The 14,450-nt window shown below is 50.7% G+C and overlaps 1 protein-coding gene across 1 annotated transcript in view; it reads left to right on the top strand.

Annotated features, from left to right (window-relative positions):
• Positions 1-14,450, top strand: part of WDPCP (WD repeat containing planar cell polarity effector) — a 150,443-nt gene that overhangs the window by 45,126 nt on the left and 90,867 nt on the right. Inside the window, exons 9-11 of the mRNA XM_054383733.1 lie at positions 4,121-4,730; positions 8,290-8,478; positions 12,078-12,201. Of these exons, the coding sequence (XP_054239708.1) occupies positions 4,121-4,730; positions 8,290-8,478; positions 12,078-12,201 (923 nt within the window). The remainder of the gene's footprint in view (positions 1-4,120; positions 4,731-8,289; positions 8,479-12,077; positions 12,202-14,450) is intronic.

Below are 14,450 nucleotides of genomic sequence, written 5' to 3'. Positions count from 1 at the left end.
CAGGGTTGTCTCACCCACTTCCACAGCAGTGCCTCCAGCTTTTACCTCCCTGTTCCCCACACCAATGTGTTGCTGTTGTCATGTTCTTGGTCATGCTGCTCAGCAGATTCCTTTCCTGCACTGCTGCAGCACTCACAGAGTCACAGATTGCACTGGATTGGAAGGGACCCTCAAGGGTCACCTTGTCCAGCCCCCCTGCAGGCAGCAGGGACACCTCCAAGCAGAGCACTGTGCCCAGCATTTCCTGGCATGTGGCTGCTCAGCAGGCAGAAGAAGCCTTGGCAGGGAGTGGAGTGCCACCTTCTTGGGGAAAGGAAGAAGAGGCCAGTGTTAAGACTCCTTCTCTTCCAACAGCATGATCCCAGCCTTCCTGACAGGTGTCTGTAGCTGGATGTCTCTTTCCAGTTAGCTTCATGAAGTATTAATCATGAAAGTGATTTCTGCCAGAGGAGCTCAACTCTTCCCTCTCAACTGGGAAAGAACATCCTCTGTGATCCCCTTCAGAGTGCCACATCCCAGTTACATGCAGCATAACTGGAAAGCAGATCACAGGGCTTGGTGCTCTTGCTGCAGGAGGCCAGTGGTGCATGAGAGGCAGCTTGTCTGTGCCAATCTGAGGACAGAAGTTTCCCTTGTTTTCAGCCACAGCCTGAACAGTGCTGTCCAGAAAGGTTGCCTTGAAACCTCATTTCTTTGAACACGGTGTCAAAGCTGCTGTTCTGCAGCTAGCAGCCTCTCTCTCCTTACAGGAACTTTTCCCTGCTTTAAACCCCAGTTATATGCAGCATCCAGCCCTCCCTGGGCTTCAAGGGTTTCCTCTCAGAATGATGTGAAACTAGGGAGCTTCTCATCTCAAGGCCTTCCAAAACCCAAGTTTTTACTTGCTTAGCAATTCAGAGCAGTGAGCAATGTTTTGTCCTACAAGGCAGAACCAAATCAGGAGCTGGATTTGGTTTGCTTGCCACCTTTCAGGAACTCAGGTGGCAACATTTCACAGAATCACAGAATTAACCAGGTTGGAAAAGTCCTTTGAGATCACCAAGTCCAACCTATCACCCAACACCTTCTAACCAACTAAGCCGTGGCACTGAGTGCCTCATCCAATCTTTTTTAAAACACCTCCAGGGATGGGGACTCCACCACCTCCCTGGGCAGCACATTCCCATGGCTCTCTCTTTCTGGGAAGAATTTCTTCCTAACATCCAGCCCAAATCTCCCCTGGCACAGCTTGAGACTGTGTCCTCTTGTTCTGGTGCTGCTTGCCTGGAAGAAGAGCCCAACCCCCACCTGGCTACAACCTCCCTTCAGGTAGTTGTAGAGAGCAATGAGGTCTGCCCTGAGCCTCCTCTTCTCCAGGCTAAACACCCCCAGCTCCCTCAGCCTCTCCTTACAGGGCTGTGCTCCAGACCCCTCCCCAGCCTTGCTGCCCTTCTCTGGACACCTTCCAGCATCTCAACATCTCTCTTGAATTGAGGAGCCCAGAACTGGACACAGCACTCAAGGTGTGGCCTGACCAGAGCTGAGTACAGGGCAGGATAACTTCCCTGCCTCTGCTGGCCACACTCTTGCTGATGCAGGCCAGGATGCCATTGGCCTTCTTGGCCACCTGGGCACACTGCTGGCTCATGTTCAGCTGCTGTGTCTGTTTTCCTTGCTGGTCTCCAGCAGTCAGCCCTATGCAGCTGTAAAATGCATATGTTGTGTGTTTTTCTTTTCTGTTGTGTTAACCTTCAGGGCCAGTGACTGCTCAGAGTTTGACAATCTGCTCAGTCTTTTGTTCCTCACAGTTTTGGTAATCGTGGGGCTCTCCAGGACTTCCTTGTATCTTACAAGGAGGTGCTCAGAGAGGAGCACTGGGTTTGGATGAAAATATGTAGATGAATAATGCAGGGCATTGAAACCTGCCACAGGAAGACAGAAATCTGAGTCCCAGAGGGCCTCAAGGCTCATTTCACTGAAGTTATGGAAGCTTTGAAGACTTGCTTGGGCAAGAATTCTATTTCACGTATTTGAAAGGCAGCTAACCTGGGTCTCTGTTCAGGCTCTGAGGGGAAACTGCAGAACAATAACACTTCACCTTGTCTGGTTTGGGGCTTAGTGCACTCTCTGGTCACAGCAATCCTTTGTCCACTGTAACCTCCTTTACAGGTTTCCTTGCTATGCAACTCAACACACCCTCCAAAGCTGCACATTTCAGCAGTTCCAGCACCTGCACAGTAGCCACTGGACATAAATGCCAAGCTGCAGAGGCTGAGTCACTGCTGAGGGCATGGTGGAGGTGAGGAAAACGTTTTACAGGCTCTATAAGTAATTTGCTGTTGTATTTCCTCTCTGTGGTTTGTACTTCCACTGCTCACTGCTCTGGTGGGATTCCTTCACCTGTTTGTCACAGGTTGGTTGCCCTGGCTCCTGGATTAGATGCTTCTGCATTAAGGGGATCTTTGCATGTCCCTAACTACTCATTTTAGAGGAGCAGTTTAAGACTTTTTGTGGCAACTGGCAACTGATTTGCAGCCACAGAATTGCAGCAATCTTTTTTTTCTTTCATTTGAATGAGAAAACTTTTTGCTGACAACATGAGTAAACTGTCAGAACAAAACATCCTCATCAGTCTGATCAACAGCCCAAAGAACTCCTTTGTAAATTCATCAGTTGCTTCTGAAGTGATGAGTGGTAGGCCAAAAAAAAAATAAAATCTTCATTTCACAGAATCCTTTGCAGGATAAAAAGCTTAATTATGTCATCAGTTGCTCTTGTGATCTGTGGAAATCAAATTGAAGCTGCTTTAACATTATGCCACCATTTCTGTTTTCAGCCTGAAACAGATTTCCTCCCTCTCACCCTCTCTCTGCCTTTTAATCACCTTGGTTTCCCCTTTCCATGTCAATGGCTCTTGCATACCACCTGGAGTCAAAAGAAGGGGCTTCCAAAATCAAGTGGCAGGTCAGCAGCTGTAGTTCCTAGCCTGAAGAATGCTGTGGATGTACCTGAGGGTGGGGTTTGGCTCCATTTGACATTTTCTTTTCAACTCTTTAGTTCTGCATGAACAAACAGCAGCAAGTTTCTGACTGGCTCCCACTGATCTCATTCCTCCTGAGACATTGGGTTTCTTTTTCAGAGGAACAGCTTCACATAAACTGGTCTGGAGCTGGTTTCCAGCTGGTATTTCTCCCACAGCTCAAGTCCTGTACACCACCTCTCACCCAGGGCAGGAATCATCACTGATGTCCTCTGTTGCCACCACCACTTCCTGGTACTTCCCAGTTTCCACACTACAAATTCTTGCCCTTTGCCACCTGCTGTCTTTGTGTAGTGCTCTGCCCCTGTGTTCTTCTTCCAGTGCATTCAGCCTTCAAGTACCCCTAAATGGTTCCCCTTTTCTACTCTCACAGATCCATTTTTCCTGCATCTGAAGCTCTTTGGCATCCAAGAACATCTCTCACATGCTCCTTTGGCACTGTGTTCAAACATACCACAATTTCTGCCTCTGCAGTGTAGGATTTTGAGTTACCACAGCCAAGGACAGATGACAGAAGTCCTCTCTCCGTCATGCTCAGAGTAACCTATTGTCCATTTTTCTAGAAACTTGGGATCTTCCCCCACCCTGCTTGTGAACAATCAGTTACTCTCTTGGATTGCTCACAGAGCCACAGAATGGTTTGGGTTGGAAGGGGCCTAAAGGATCATCCAGTTCCAACCCATAGACAGGAACACCTTCCACCAGCCCAGCTTGCTCAAGGCCTCATCCAGCCTAGCCTTGAACACCTCCAGGGAGGAGGGAGCCACAGCCTCCCTGGGCAACCTGTGCCAGCATCTCACCACCCTCACTGGCAAGAATTTCAGCTGCTCATCTCCTCTTACCAACACTGTTACTACCATCCCCTTTCATCTTCTCTTCTGCTAACCTATTGCATAGCCTGGACAAAAGAAAAATATGGCTCAGAGCAGAGTGCAGGACTTTTAAATGGAGCCAAGCCAGTGGATTTTAGAAGTCCATGTCTAAAGGGTGTTTGTTTCAGCTTACTGAGCCATGAGAAAGCCTCTGCAGTCTGTGCCTTTTTGTTCCTCAGTCAGGCTGCATGGTGAGAAGTGACCAGCAGCACCTCTGGATGTGTTTCAGGTGCTGAGTTACGTCCGCACAGAGTGGGACCCCCTGGCTGCTGGCTTCAGCAGGAGCCAGCCTCAGCAGGTGTACACTGTGGAGTGCTCCCTCTGTGCAGACAAAGAGCCCATGGCTGACAGCTGCCTCTACAGGTGCCTCAGGAGCAAACTCCAGTGTGTGGCAGTCACCAGGATACCACTGCCAGCCAAGGCCATCAGCTGCTGCAGAGATGTTACAGAAGACAAAGTGGTGCTGGGCTGCGCAGATTCCTCACTAGTCCTCTACGAAGCTTACAGCCAAGTGACTGTGCTGGCCCGAGCAGAGCTGCTGCCTGCTTCCATCGCCTGCCACCCTTCTGCAGCTCTGCTGGTGGTGGGCAGCTCTCAGGGGGAGCTGCAGCTGTTCGACACCGCGCTGTCCCCGCTTAAAATCCAGCTCCTGGCACAAGAATATTCCCCTGAGGCCACTCTGCAGTTCAGCAAACACTTTGAGGTGCCCAGAAGCCTCATCCAGATCCAGTGGGCTGCTCCTCAGGTTCCACCTGCCAGTGCTGATGGCACAGATGTTCATGATCTGTTGTTGGTTAGATTTGACAGAGGACCCCTGGGAGTGCTGCACTTCAAACTGGGTAAGTTACTGAACACCTCTAACCTACCTTGAGCTCTCAAGGGAGCACAGAACCACAGAGTCACATCGTGGCAGGGCTTGGAAACACCTCTGCAGATCACCTAGTCCCACCTCCCTGCTAAAGCAGGGTCACCTAGAGTGGGTTGCCCGGGGACATGTGCAGGTGAGTTTGAAAACTCTCCAGAGAAGGAGACCCCATAACCTCTCCAGGCAGCCTGCTCCAGGGCTCCAGCACCCTCACACCAAAGAATTTTTCCTTAAGTTCAAGTGGAACCTCCTGGGTTCCAGTCTGTGTCCATCGCCCCTTGTCCTGTCCCTGAGCACCACTGAAAAGAGCCCAGCCCCATCCTCTTGCCCCCTACCCTTTAGATATTGTAAAGCTATTTGTCACAGAATCACCTGATGGGAAAACATCATCAAGTCCAACCATAACCTAACATCTGCCTGTGCACAGCTGTTAGACCAAACAGTTTTGATAATAAAAGTTAGACCAAATAATATTGATAAGCATGGAGAAGATCCCCTCTCAGGCTGCTCTTCCCCAGGCTAAGGAGCCCCAGGGCTCTCAGCCTCTCCTCACAAGGTGATGTTCAGTGCCCTCAGCAGCTCAGTGGCTCTCCAGTAGCTCCTTGTCCTTGAACTGGGGAGCCCAGAACTGGACACAGTGCTCCAGATGAGGCTCAGCAGGGCAGGGTAGAGAAGGAGAACTTTTCTCAACCTGTTGGCCACACTCTTCTTAACTCATCCCAGGCTGCCATTGGCCTTCTTGCCCACAAGAACACATTGCTGGGTCATTGTCAGCCTGTTGTCCATGAGGACTCCCAAGTCTTTTTTCCCCAGAGCTGCTTTCCCTCACCTGTACTGGTGCAATGAGTTATTCTGCCTAGGTTCGAGACCCTGCGCTTGCTGTGGCTGAACTTGGGGAGGTTAAGGAAATATCTGTATGCCACAAAGGGTTTTCTGGTTTGAAATACCTTCTTTGTAGCTGTCTGTAGCTATCTGGAGATGAGACCATAGCCTGGAAAGCAGTTCTTGAAGGGACACCTGAAGGTGTGACCCATGGAGTTCATTATGTCTATGAGGCCAGGCTGAGGGAGCTGGGGGTGTTCAGCATGAAGAGGAGAAGGCTCCAGGGGGACCTCAGAGCTGCCTTACAATAGCTGAAGGGATCCTGCAGGAAGGCTGCAGAGGGACTTTCCATGAGGGTGTCTACAGACAGGCCAAGGGGGAATGGTTTGAAGCTGAGGCAGAGCAGGGTTAGAGTGGAGCTGAGGGAGAAGTTCTTCATTGTGAGGGTGGTGAGACTCTGGCACAGGCTGCCCAGGGAGGCTGTGGCTGCCTCCTCCCTGGGGGTGTTGAAGGCCAGGCTGGATGAGGCCTTGGATGAGCAGCTGAGTCTAGCTGAGAGGTGTCCCTGGGCATGGCAGGGGTTGCAGTAGATGAGCTCTGAGGTCCCTTCCACCCTGAGCCATTCCAGGATTCTCTCACAGCTATGGAATTAGGAAGCAGCCTGGCTTTAGGAAAAGCTAGGTTAAAAAATGTGCTCTTTCCTTACTTCCTCAGCCATGCACATGCTTGCCTGAGGGGAAATCCTGCCTGCAGGAGCTAAGCATTTAGGAGGCTGGCTTTGAAAAACCTAGCTAAGTGTGCCATTGCAAAAACATCCATTAACATTATGGGATGTTAGTGACAACAGCTTTGGAGAGTTTCTAAAGGAGCTATGCAGCCGATGGTGTCAGCCAGGACAACCCTGTGTGCAGTTCATCATTTCTTGTGAGACTGAGCTGCATCCTGGTCAGGGGCAGGTTCACTGTGGAAGAGTTCCCCAGACCACTAATTAGCACAGCTATGTGATGGGTTTGTGCATGCTGGCCATTGCAAAAACCCCTCTGAATTACCTCTTAGCTGTCAGGCAGAAGGCACTCTACCCACATCTACCTTGCTTTTCTCCACTCCTCCCTTGTGGGGTTTCCTCACAACAGCTTTCCAGCTTTCCCCTCACTATCTTTAGCCCATTTATGTTCTTATGAAGGCAGGCAGGCTCTCAGTGCAGGGATTTAGAGGCCTTTCCTGCTAATTGACAGCTTGTAAACTTAATTGGACTGTGTCCCTGGGCACCCTTCCTAAATCAATTAGGCAGTGAGTTGGCCATCACCTCCTCTTCCCGAGCAGGTTGCCTGGAAGCTCCTGCCCAGAAGAAGTCAAGCATCCAAATGGGAAGATGTTGACCTCTACAGCTGAAAGTTACCACATTTTAAAACTCATTCTGTATAATTGCTGTCAAATCTATTTGAGCAAGAAGGCAAAATTCTCTCTGTCCTTTCCTCCCTCCCTCTCTTCCTCTTCATGGTCCGCTGTGCAAAAATATTCCCTACAGAACCCTGGTTCCCAGCCTTGTCCCTCTTCTTCTCAGTTTTCCTTGCTCCCAAGCGGATGAGCAACTCCACAGCTCTTCTGGTCTCCTTCTGTTACCTGGAGCAGTAGTGATAGAAATACTCCAGCACAGCAACCCAAAGCAAGCAAGAGCTGCTGAAGGTGTGTCACACCATCAGTGGGTCAGCAGGGACAATGTCTGCTTAACATCTTCATTGGTGAGCTACATAAAGGACTTGAGTGCACCCTCAGTTTGCAGATGGCACTGAGCTGGGAGGCAGTGTGGAGCTGCTGGAGGGCAGGAAGGCTCTGCAGAGGGACCTGCACAGGCTGCAGCCATGGGATGAGGCCAGTGGGAGGAGATCCAACAAGGCCAAGGGCTGGGTCCTGCACTTGGGCCACAACAACCCCAGGAAGGCTGCAGGCTTGGGGCAGAGGGGCTGGAAAGTGCCCAGCAGAGCAAGGCCTGGGGGTGTTGGTGGGTAGCTGGCTGAGATGAGCCAGAGGGTGCCCAGGTGGGCAAGGAGACCACCACCAGCCTGGCCTGGAGCAGCAATGGTGTGGGCAGCAGGAGCAGGGCAGGGATTGTCCTCCTGCACTCAGCACTGGGGAGGCCACAGCTGGAGTGCTGGGGGCAGCTTTGGGACCCTGACTGCAAGAAGGACATTGAGGGGTTGGAGAGGGTGCAGAGAAGGGCAAGGAAGCTGGGGAAGGGTCTGGAGAAGAGGGCTGGGGAGGAGCAGCTGAGGGAGCTGGGGGTGTTTAGTGTGGAGAAGAGGAGGCTGAGGGGAGACCTCATTGCTCTCTACAGCTCCCTGAGAGGAGGCTGGAGCCTGGTGGGGGTTGGGCTCTGCTCCCTAGTATCAGGTGATAGAAGGAGAGGAAATGGCCTCAGGCTGCCCCAGAGGAGGTGCTTGGAACATGAATTTGTTACCTGCAGACTGGGAATAAACTTTTTCTGCCATTGTTTTAAACAAACCTAACTGCATGGTGCTGGTCACATTGGTTCAGCCTCCAGGTGTGAGGTTGGTTGCTGTCCAAAGCACCTTCAGCTCAGTGACCCAAGAGGAGGAGCTATCTCACCCATTAGCTTCAACTTGCTCTTTTTAACCACCAGCAATCATTTTTTCAGCTGTGCTGGTTTCCATCCTCAGAGCACTGTGTTTGGTTTGATGTTCCCTGTCCAGGTGTGGTGACCAGAGGACAGCTGGGCCCTGTGGAGATTGTCCAGCAGTACGTCCGGTACGATGAGGTGCAGGAGGCAGTCAGTGTGCTGAGCACCATGAACTGGAACACCATGGGCCCCCAGTGTTACATCTGCCTGAGTGCCATTGTCAATCACCTCCTCAAACAGAAGCTGACACCAGCCAGAGAAGGTAAGGGACTGGTTGGGTTTTACTGTGGCTTTGTGGTGTCTCTGCAGCTCCAGCGTGGGTTATGAGGAAACATTGAATATACAGAGATTATACAGAGGCAGCAGTGAGCAGGCAGGCAGTCAGCCAGGTTCTGCTGGTTCACAATCAAATGTCATTTCAATAGCAGCTGGATCAATGTGCTGATTGCCTTTGCCTTTTAGTTCATTTGTATCATATGGGCTGGGCCAGCCCCAGGCTCAAATCCAGGCAGGGTGCAGTGGGCTGAGAGTAGCCCTGGAAAAAGAGGCTTGGGGGTGCTGGGTGCTGAGCAGCTCCCCAGGAGCCAGCAGTGCCCTCCTGCAGCCCAGCAGGCAGCTGTGTGCTGGGCTGCAGCCAGAGGAGTGTGGGCAGCAGGGCAGCAGAGGGGATTCTGCCCCTTGGCTCTGCTCTGCTCAGACCTCACCTCCAATCCTGCCTCCAGTTCTGCTGTCCCCAGCAGAAGAAGGACACAGAGCTGCTGGAGAAAGTTCAGAGGAGGCCACAAAAATGATCCAAGGGCTGGAGCAGCTCTGCTGTGAGGCCAGGCTGAGGGAGCTGGGGGTGTGCAGCCTGGAGAGGAGAAGGCTCCAGGGGGACCTTAGAGCTGCCTTGCAATAGCTGAAGGGATCCTGCAGGAAGGCTGCAGAGGGACTTTTGCTGAGGGTGTCTGGAGACAGGAGAAAGGAAGGGACAAGGGAAAAGACAGGACAAGGTGAGGCAGAGCAGGGTTAGACTGCATCTTAGGAAGAAGTTCTTCAGTAGAAGGGTGGTGAGACTTTGGAACAGGCTGCCAAGGGAGGCTGTGGCTGCCTCCTCCCTGGGGGTGATGAAAGCCAGGTTGGATGAGGCCTTGAGCAGCTGAGTCTAGCTGAGAGGTGTCCCTGCCCATGGCAGGGGTTGGAGTAGCTGAGCTCTGAGGTCCCTTTCAGCCTGAGCCATTCTGTGGTTCTATGACTAATGATGACAAAATAATGCACGTTTTATTATGTGTGTGGCACAGTGTGTGACTTCTATTTTCCACCCTCTTGTCACTTTGCTACATGACATCAGTGCAGGTGGTGTTGCAAGCTGGTGTGAGTGCAGCAGCCAAGTGTCTGTGATGTGTTTGCACTGAGCCAGCAGCAGCCCAAGGTGGGAAGTTTGCCTGCAGCAGGGGCAAGAGATATCAGCCTGGGTTTTAGGTGGTTTTGAAGGGTCCCTCTTTCATCACAAGATCCAGAGGCTTTGAATACACTATCCTCTGCTGCCTCCTTTAGGATTACAGCATCTGTCCTCACTGTAATCTTCTGCCCCCCTGCAGCAGGAGCTGGGTTCCCTCACAAGAAATGATACATTTTAGGTTGAGCCTCATCTCTGCTGCAGCCTGGTTTGATGCCTTCCTCTTGATTTGCTGTCTATCTTGAAACTCAATAGACTTCCAGATTTGAAGTGCCTTGATTTATTGAAGGTGTTATCCTCCAGTCTAACAGGCAGACAGCTGGGGATCAGGCATCTTTTGTGGCAAGAAAGAATCCTTTGGATTCTGGTGTGTTTGATGATAGAAAAACTCCGAGGTGTCCTGCATTGCTGCCAAGCCATCAGCTCCCCCGTTTGGGGGGATCTGATTAAAGAAGCAGCTCTGCATTGCAAGCACAGCCTGGCCACTTGAAATGGAGCATGCTTTAAAAAGGACTGCTTTGCAAACCCTGCTAAAAATAGGCACATGATAACCAGCTGTGTGGCTCCCCCCATGTAGCTCCCTGCTTGCAGCAGGTGGAATTTCACTCTGCCCAGAAGTTACTCGAGGTGGATCTAACAGATTTGGCATGGTAATTTGTTTGCTTCTCTTTTACATTAACAAAACCCAGTGGGGCCTTTTATTTATAGCAGTGGGGCAGTTCCCTTTGAGAGCTTTATTATGCCTTCAACATCAAGCTGGGCTGCCTAATGAATCCATAACTGTGCTGGTAGTTGCTGGTACTCCATGTGCACTGAAACACTCTGAAGTACAAACCGTGCTGCTGCCACGAGCACGGCACCGGCAAGGCAGCCTGGCTTGGGTTTGCTCCACTCCATTTTCATCTAAACCACTGCTGCTTGGAAAGAAAACGCCTCTAAAGTTCAGCTCACCTTGCTGTCTAAAGATAATGCAAACCCTCCTTGGCCAGCAGCTTTCCTAACACAGCCCTCTTGGCACATTTAAGTCCTCTCAGGCCTCATAAAACAAAAGGTAAACATTGCCTGGAAATACAGAACCCTGATCATGGAATTGTCAGGGTTGGAAGGGACCTCAAGGATCATCCAGTTCCAACCCCCCTGCCATGAGCAGGGACACCTCAAACCACATCAGGTTGCCCAAAGTCACATCCAGCCTGGCCTTCAAAATCTCCAGGGCTGAGGCTTCCACCACCTCCCTGGGCAACCTCTTCCAGTGTCTCACCACCCTCATGAGGAAGAACTTCCTAAGGTCTAATCTAAATCTCCCCTCCTCTAGCTTGGATTTACATTCTCCCTAGTCCTGTCACTACCTGACACCCTAAAAACACTTTCTTGTAGCCCCCTTCAGATGCTGGAAGGCCACAATAAGGTCTCAAATCTGAATCTCCCCACTTTTTTTGCTCCATATCACTGACAGGAATGGCTGCTCCAAACAAATGCCAGCAACAAGGAGCCAGTGAGGTTTTGTCTGCCTAAGGAGACATTAGGTTCGAATTTGCTTTTATGTTCTGTGTTAGGTGAAGCTTTTGTGAGGCTCTCTGTGTCCACATAAATTCTGCACACTCGCTCTGGAACTAGAACCCATGGCAAATTCTGCCAGTGCTGCCCACAGGGACTTGTGCTAGATGTTACCTCTCAAGGAGAAGTGACTATATTTGATCATTGGCTCTCCTTCCAGCAGAGCCTGTGGGTGCTGTGTGCTTCTTCTGTCATTTATGATCTTGTCTTACACCCCTGCAGTGGAACGCCAAAGGCTCCAGCTGTAGAGTGTGGCAGTATTGAAAGCAGAGGCAGCTTCTGGGGTTTCTTTTGTTGATTGTAGGAGAGGTTGTCCTGCTTCCCACCACTGCACACTGGAGGAGAGTCAAACCCTTTGGCCTTCTGCACCTTTTCATTTAAAGTTTTTTAAAGAGCTGTGTGCTGAAGGAGATTCCTTAGACCTCAAGGCCATCACTAGAAGGGTTCTGTCACCTGCTGACCTAACAGAGTAATCCCTGCAAAACTGAATTTCCTTGTTGTTTGCCTGAGAGGACCAAGGCAATTTGAGCTAATTGAGAGTTGATCTCTACTGGGCAAACTTGTTCCAACTGTATTCCCCTTCTGAGTCACTTTTAATTGTACACTGCTGGTGAGACCTCGATGTGTTGCAGTCCTCATCCTTCCGACAGCTTTTGTTGCTCAGAGTTGTTGTCAGCTCAGGCTCCCAGCGAAAGTTTCTGTGCAGTTCTGTGTTTGTACAATCTGTCACGTTTTCATTTCCTCTGTCCTACAACCACATCACATTTCATCAGTCTGAGGAATTTGACTGACTGCAAACATGAGCAACCTGTTGTAATTGAAACTGTTCCACGTGTTTTCATTGCTGCTCTGTTTGAACTCTGCAGCACAGCTCCAGGCAAGCCTCGGAACCTTTTATGCTCCAACAAGACCCCTCTTGGATTCAACTGTGGTGGAGTACAGGGACCCCATCAGCAGATATGCAAGAAGGTTCTTCCACCACCTGCTCAGGTGAATGACAGTTTCAGCTCCTATCAACCTCACATTAATTGCATATTTCAATAACTGCCTGCTTTCATGTGGTTAACATTTTCCAGCAGGACCACCCCTGGAAAAAATGTGTTCGTTGTGACTGTTTGTTTGACTTGCACTTGGTGCCTTTCATGTAGAGCATTGCAGGTGAAATGCTGTTCAGAGCTCATCTATCATCAATACACTTAGAATGAATCACCCTTCCCCTTGTAGATGATGGAAAAAGGAAGGCATGCTTCTGAGACACTGGTACTCGCCAGCTGCTTGCAGATGAGCTGCTGAAACAGCTTACAAAGAGGGAGAAAACTCCAGTTCTGAAGAGCTGCTCCAGCACCAGTGGCTGGTGCACAGTCCAAGGCATTGCTGACATTGCTCCATCAAAATCTGAGCATGGAAAGCTGTGACTCAGAGAGGCACCTGGGGGTGTTGGTTGACAGTCAATATGAGCCAGCAGTGCCCAGGTGGCCAAGAAAGCCAAAGGCCTCCTGGCTTGGGTCAGAAGCAGGGTGGGCAGCAGGGCCAGGAGGTGCCCATCCCCCTGTGCTCAGCACTGGGGAGGCCACACCTCGAGTGCTGTGCTCAGCTCTGGGCCCTCACTGCAGGAAGGACATTGAGGGGCTGGAGCCTGTCCAGAGCAGGGCAGGGAGGCTGGAGAAGGGCCTGGAGCCCCTGGGCTGGAGGAGGGGCTGAGGGAGCTGGGGGTGTGCAGGCTGGAGAAGAGGAGGCTGAGGGAGACCTCATTGCTCTCTCCAGCTCCCTGAAGGGAGGTTGGAGCAAGGTGGGGGCAGACCTCAAGCCCTGGATCAAGTGGCAGGAGGAGGGGCTGTGGTGGGGCTTCATGTGTGATCTGGAGCTGTCTTCTGAAATCCAGCTGCATGCCTAACCCAGTGGTGCTACCTTCAACAGCTGGTTGGAAACCAACCTGACCACAGTTAAATCGATCACTTAGCAACCTAGACACGAGGTTTTTACATCCTTTCACCTGACAATACCTGAAGGGAGGTTGGAGTGAGGAGGGGACAGCCTCTGCTCCTTGGTGGCAAGAGACAGGAGCAGAGGCAATGGTTCCAAGCTGCCCCAGGGGAGGTTCAGGCTGGAGCTCAGGAAATATTTCTGCACTGGAAGGGTTCTCAGAGATTGGAATGGTCTATCCAGGGCAGTGCTGCAGTCCCCACCCCTGGGGGTGTTCCAGCAGCCTGTGGAGCTGTGCTTAGGGACATGGTTTGGTGGTGACCCTGCAGTGCTGGGTGGAGGCTTGGACTGGATGATCTTGGAGGGCTCTTCCAGCCAGATGCTTTCTGTGATTTTGTTATTCTCACCCTCAGAGTTCTTACACAGAAATTAATGTGTCAGTAATTTTTAGTGAATTTTCAATGCCAGTAAAATAAGAGGAGGAAATTAAATGCTGCCTTCATCTGTGGATTGTATGGCAGTAGTCACAATACCAAGTTCAGCTGGAATTTACTGTCTGTTGCTTTATTGCTATCTTTTTCCTTCTAAATCAATCAACAGCTTAAATCTCAACCAGTTACAAGTATCAATATACAGCAGTTTGTGTGCTCAACCATAAGTACAGCTGAGAGCTATCCAGGGCAGACATCTCCTTCTGAGTGAGATCATGTATGTGGGACCTTCTTGAGGAGAGTAGATGGGCAAAGTGGAAAGACCTGCACCTTTTTTCAGTGGTTCATCCAGATTATATATGTAAGATGGAAGGCAGTGGCCTTAGAACAAGAGGAAATGGCCTCAAGTTCTACCAGGGGAGGCTTAGGTTGGACATTATAAGAAACTTCTTGATGGAAAGAGTGCTCAGACACTGACACAGGTTGCCCAGGGAGGTGGTTGAATCCCTACTTGTGGAAGTGTTTGAAAGAGGCAGAGATGTGGTGCTGAGGGCCATGGTTCAGCCCCAGCCTTGGTAGAGTTAGGGACTGGTTGGGCTGGGTAAGCTTGAAGGGCTTTTCCAACCCAAACTATTCCCTGCTTCTGCACAGATTGTCTGCATGTGCAAAGCGAGGAACTGCAGGTGGCTGTGCTTCGTCCCAGCCTGAGAGATATTTTATACTGCCTTCTGCATTTTGAATCCCAATAGGATCATCTTGCTGCTAAACAGGTCCATTCTGATGGGCAAATTGCTGAGAGGGATGCCTCAAATAGCTGCATAATATGCAACAGCCTTTCACTGGAGTCCTATTAACAGATGTGGCCACAATAGTGGTGCAAGCTCT

The sequence above is a fragment of the Indicator indicator genome, chromosome 9 (genome assembly GCF_027791375.1).
Source record: "Indicator indicator isolate 239-I01 chromosome 9, UM_Iind_1.1, whole genome shotgun sequence".
NCBI classification, from domain to species: domain Eukaryota; kingdom Metazoa; phylum Chordata; class Aves; order Piciformes; family Indicatoridae; genus Indicator; species Indicator indicator.
Note: the sequence above shows the minus strand (reverse complement) of the source record. Positions and strands in the feature narration are given on the sequence as shown.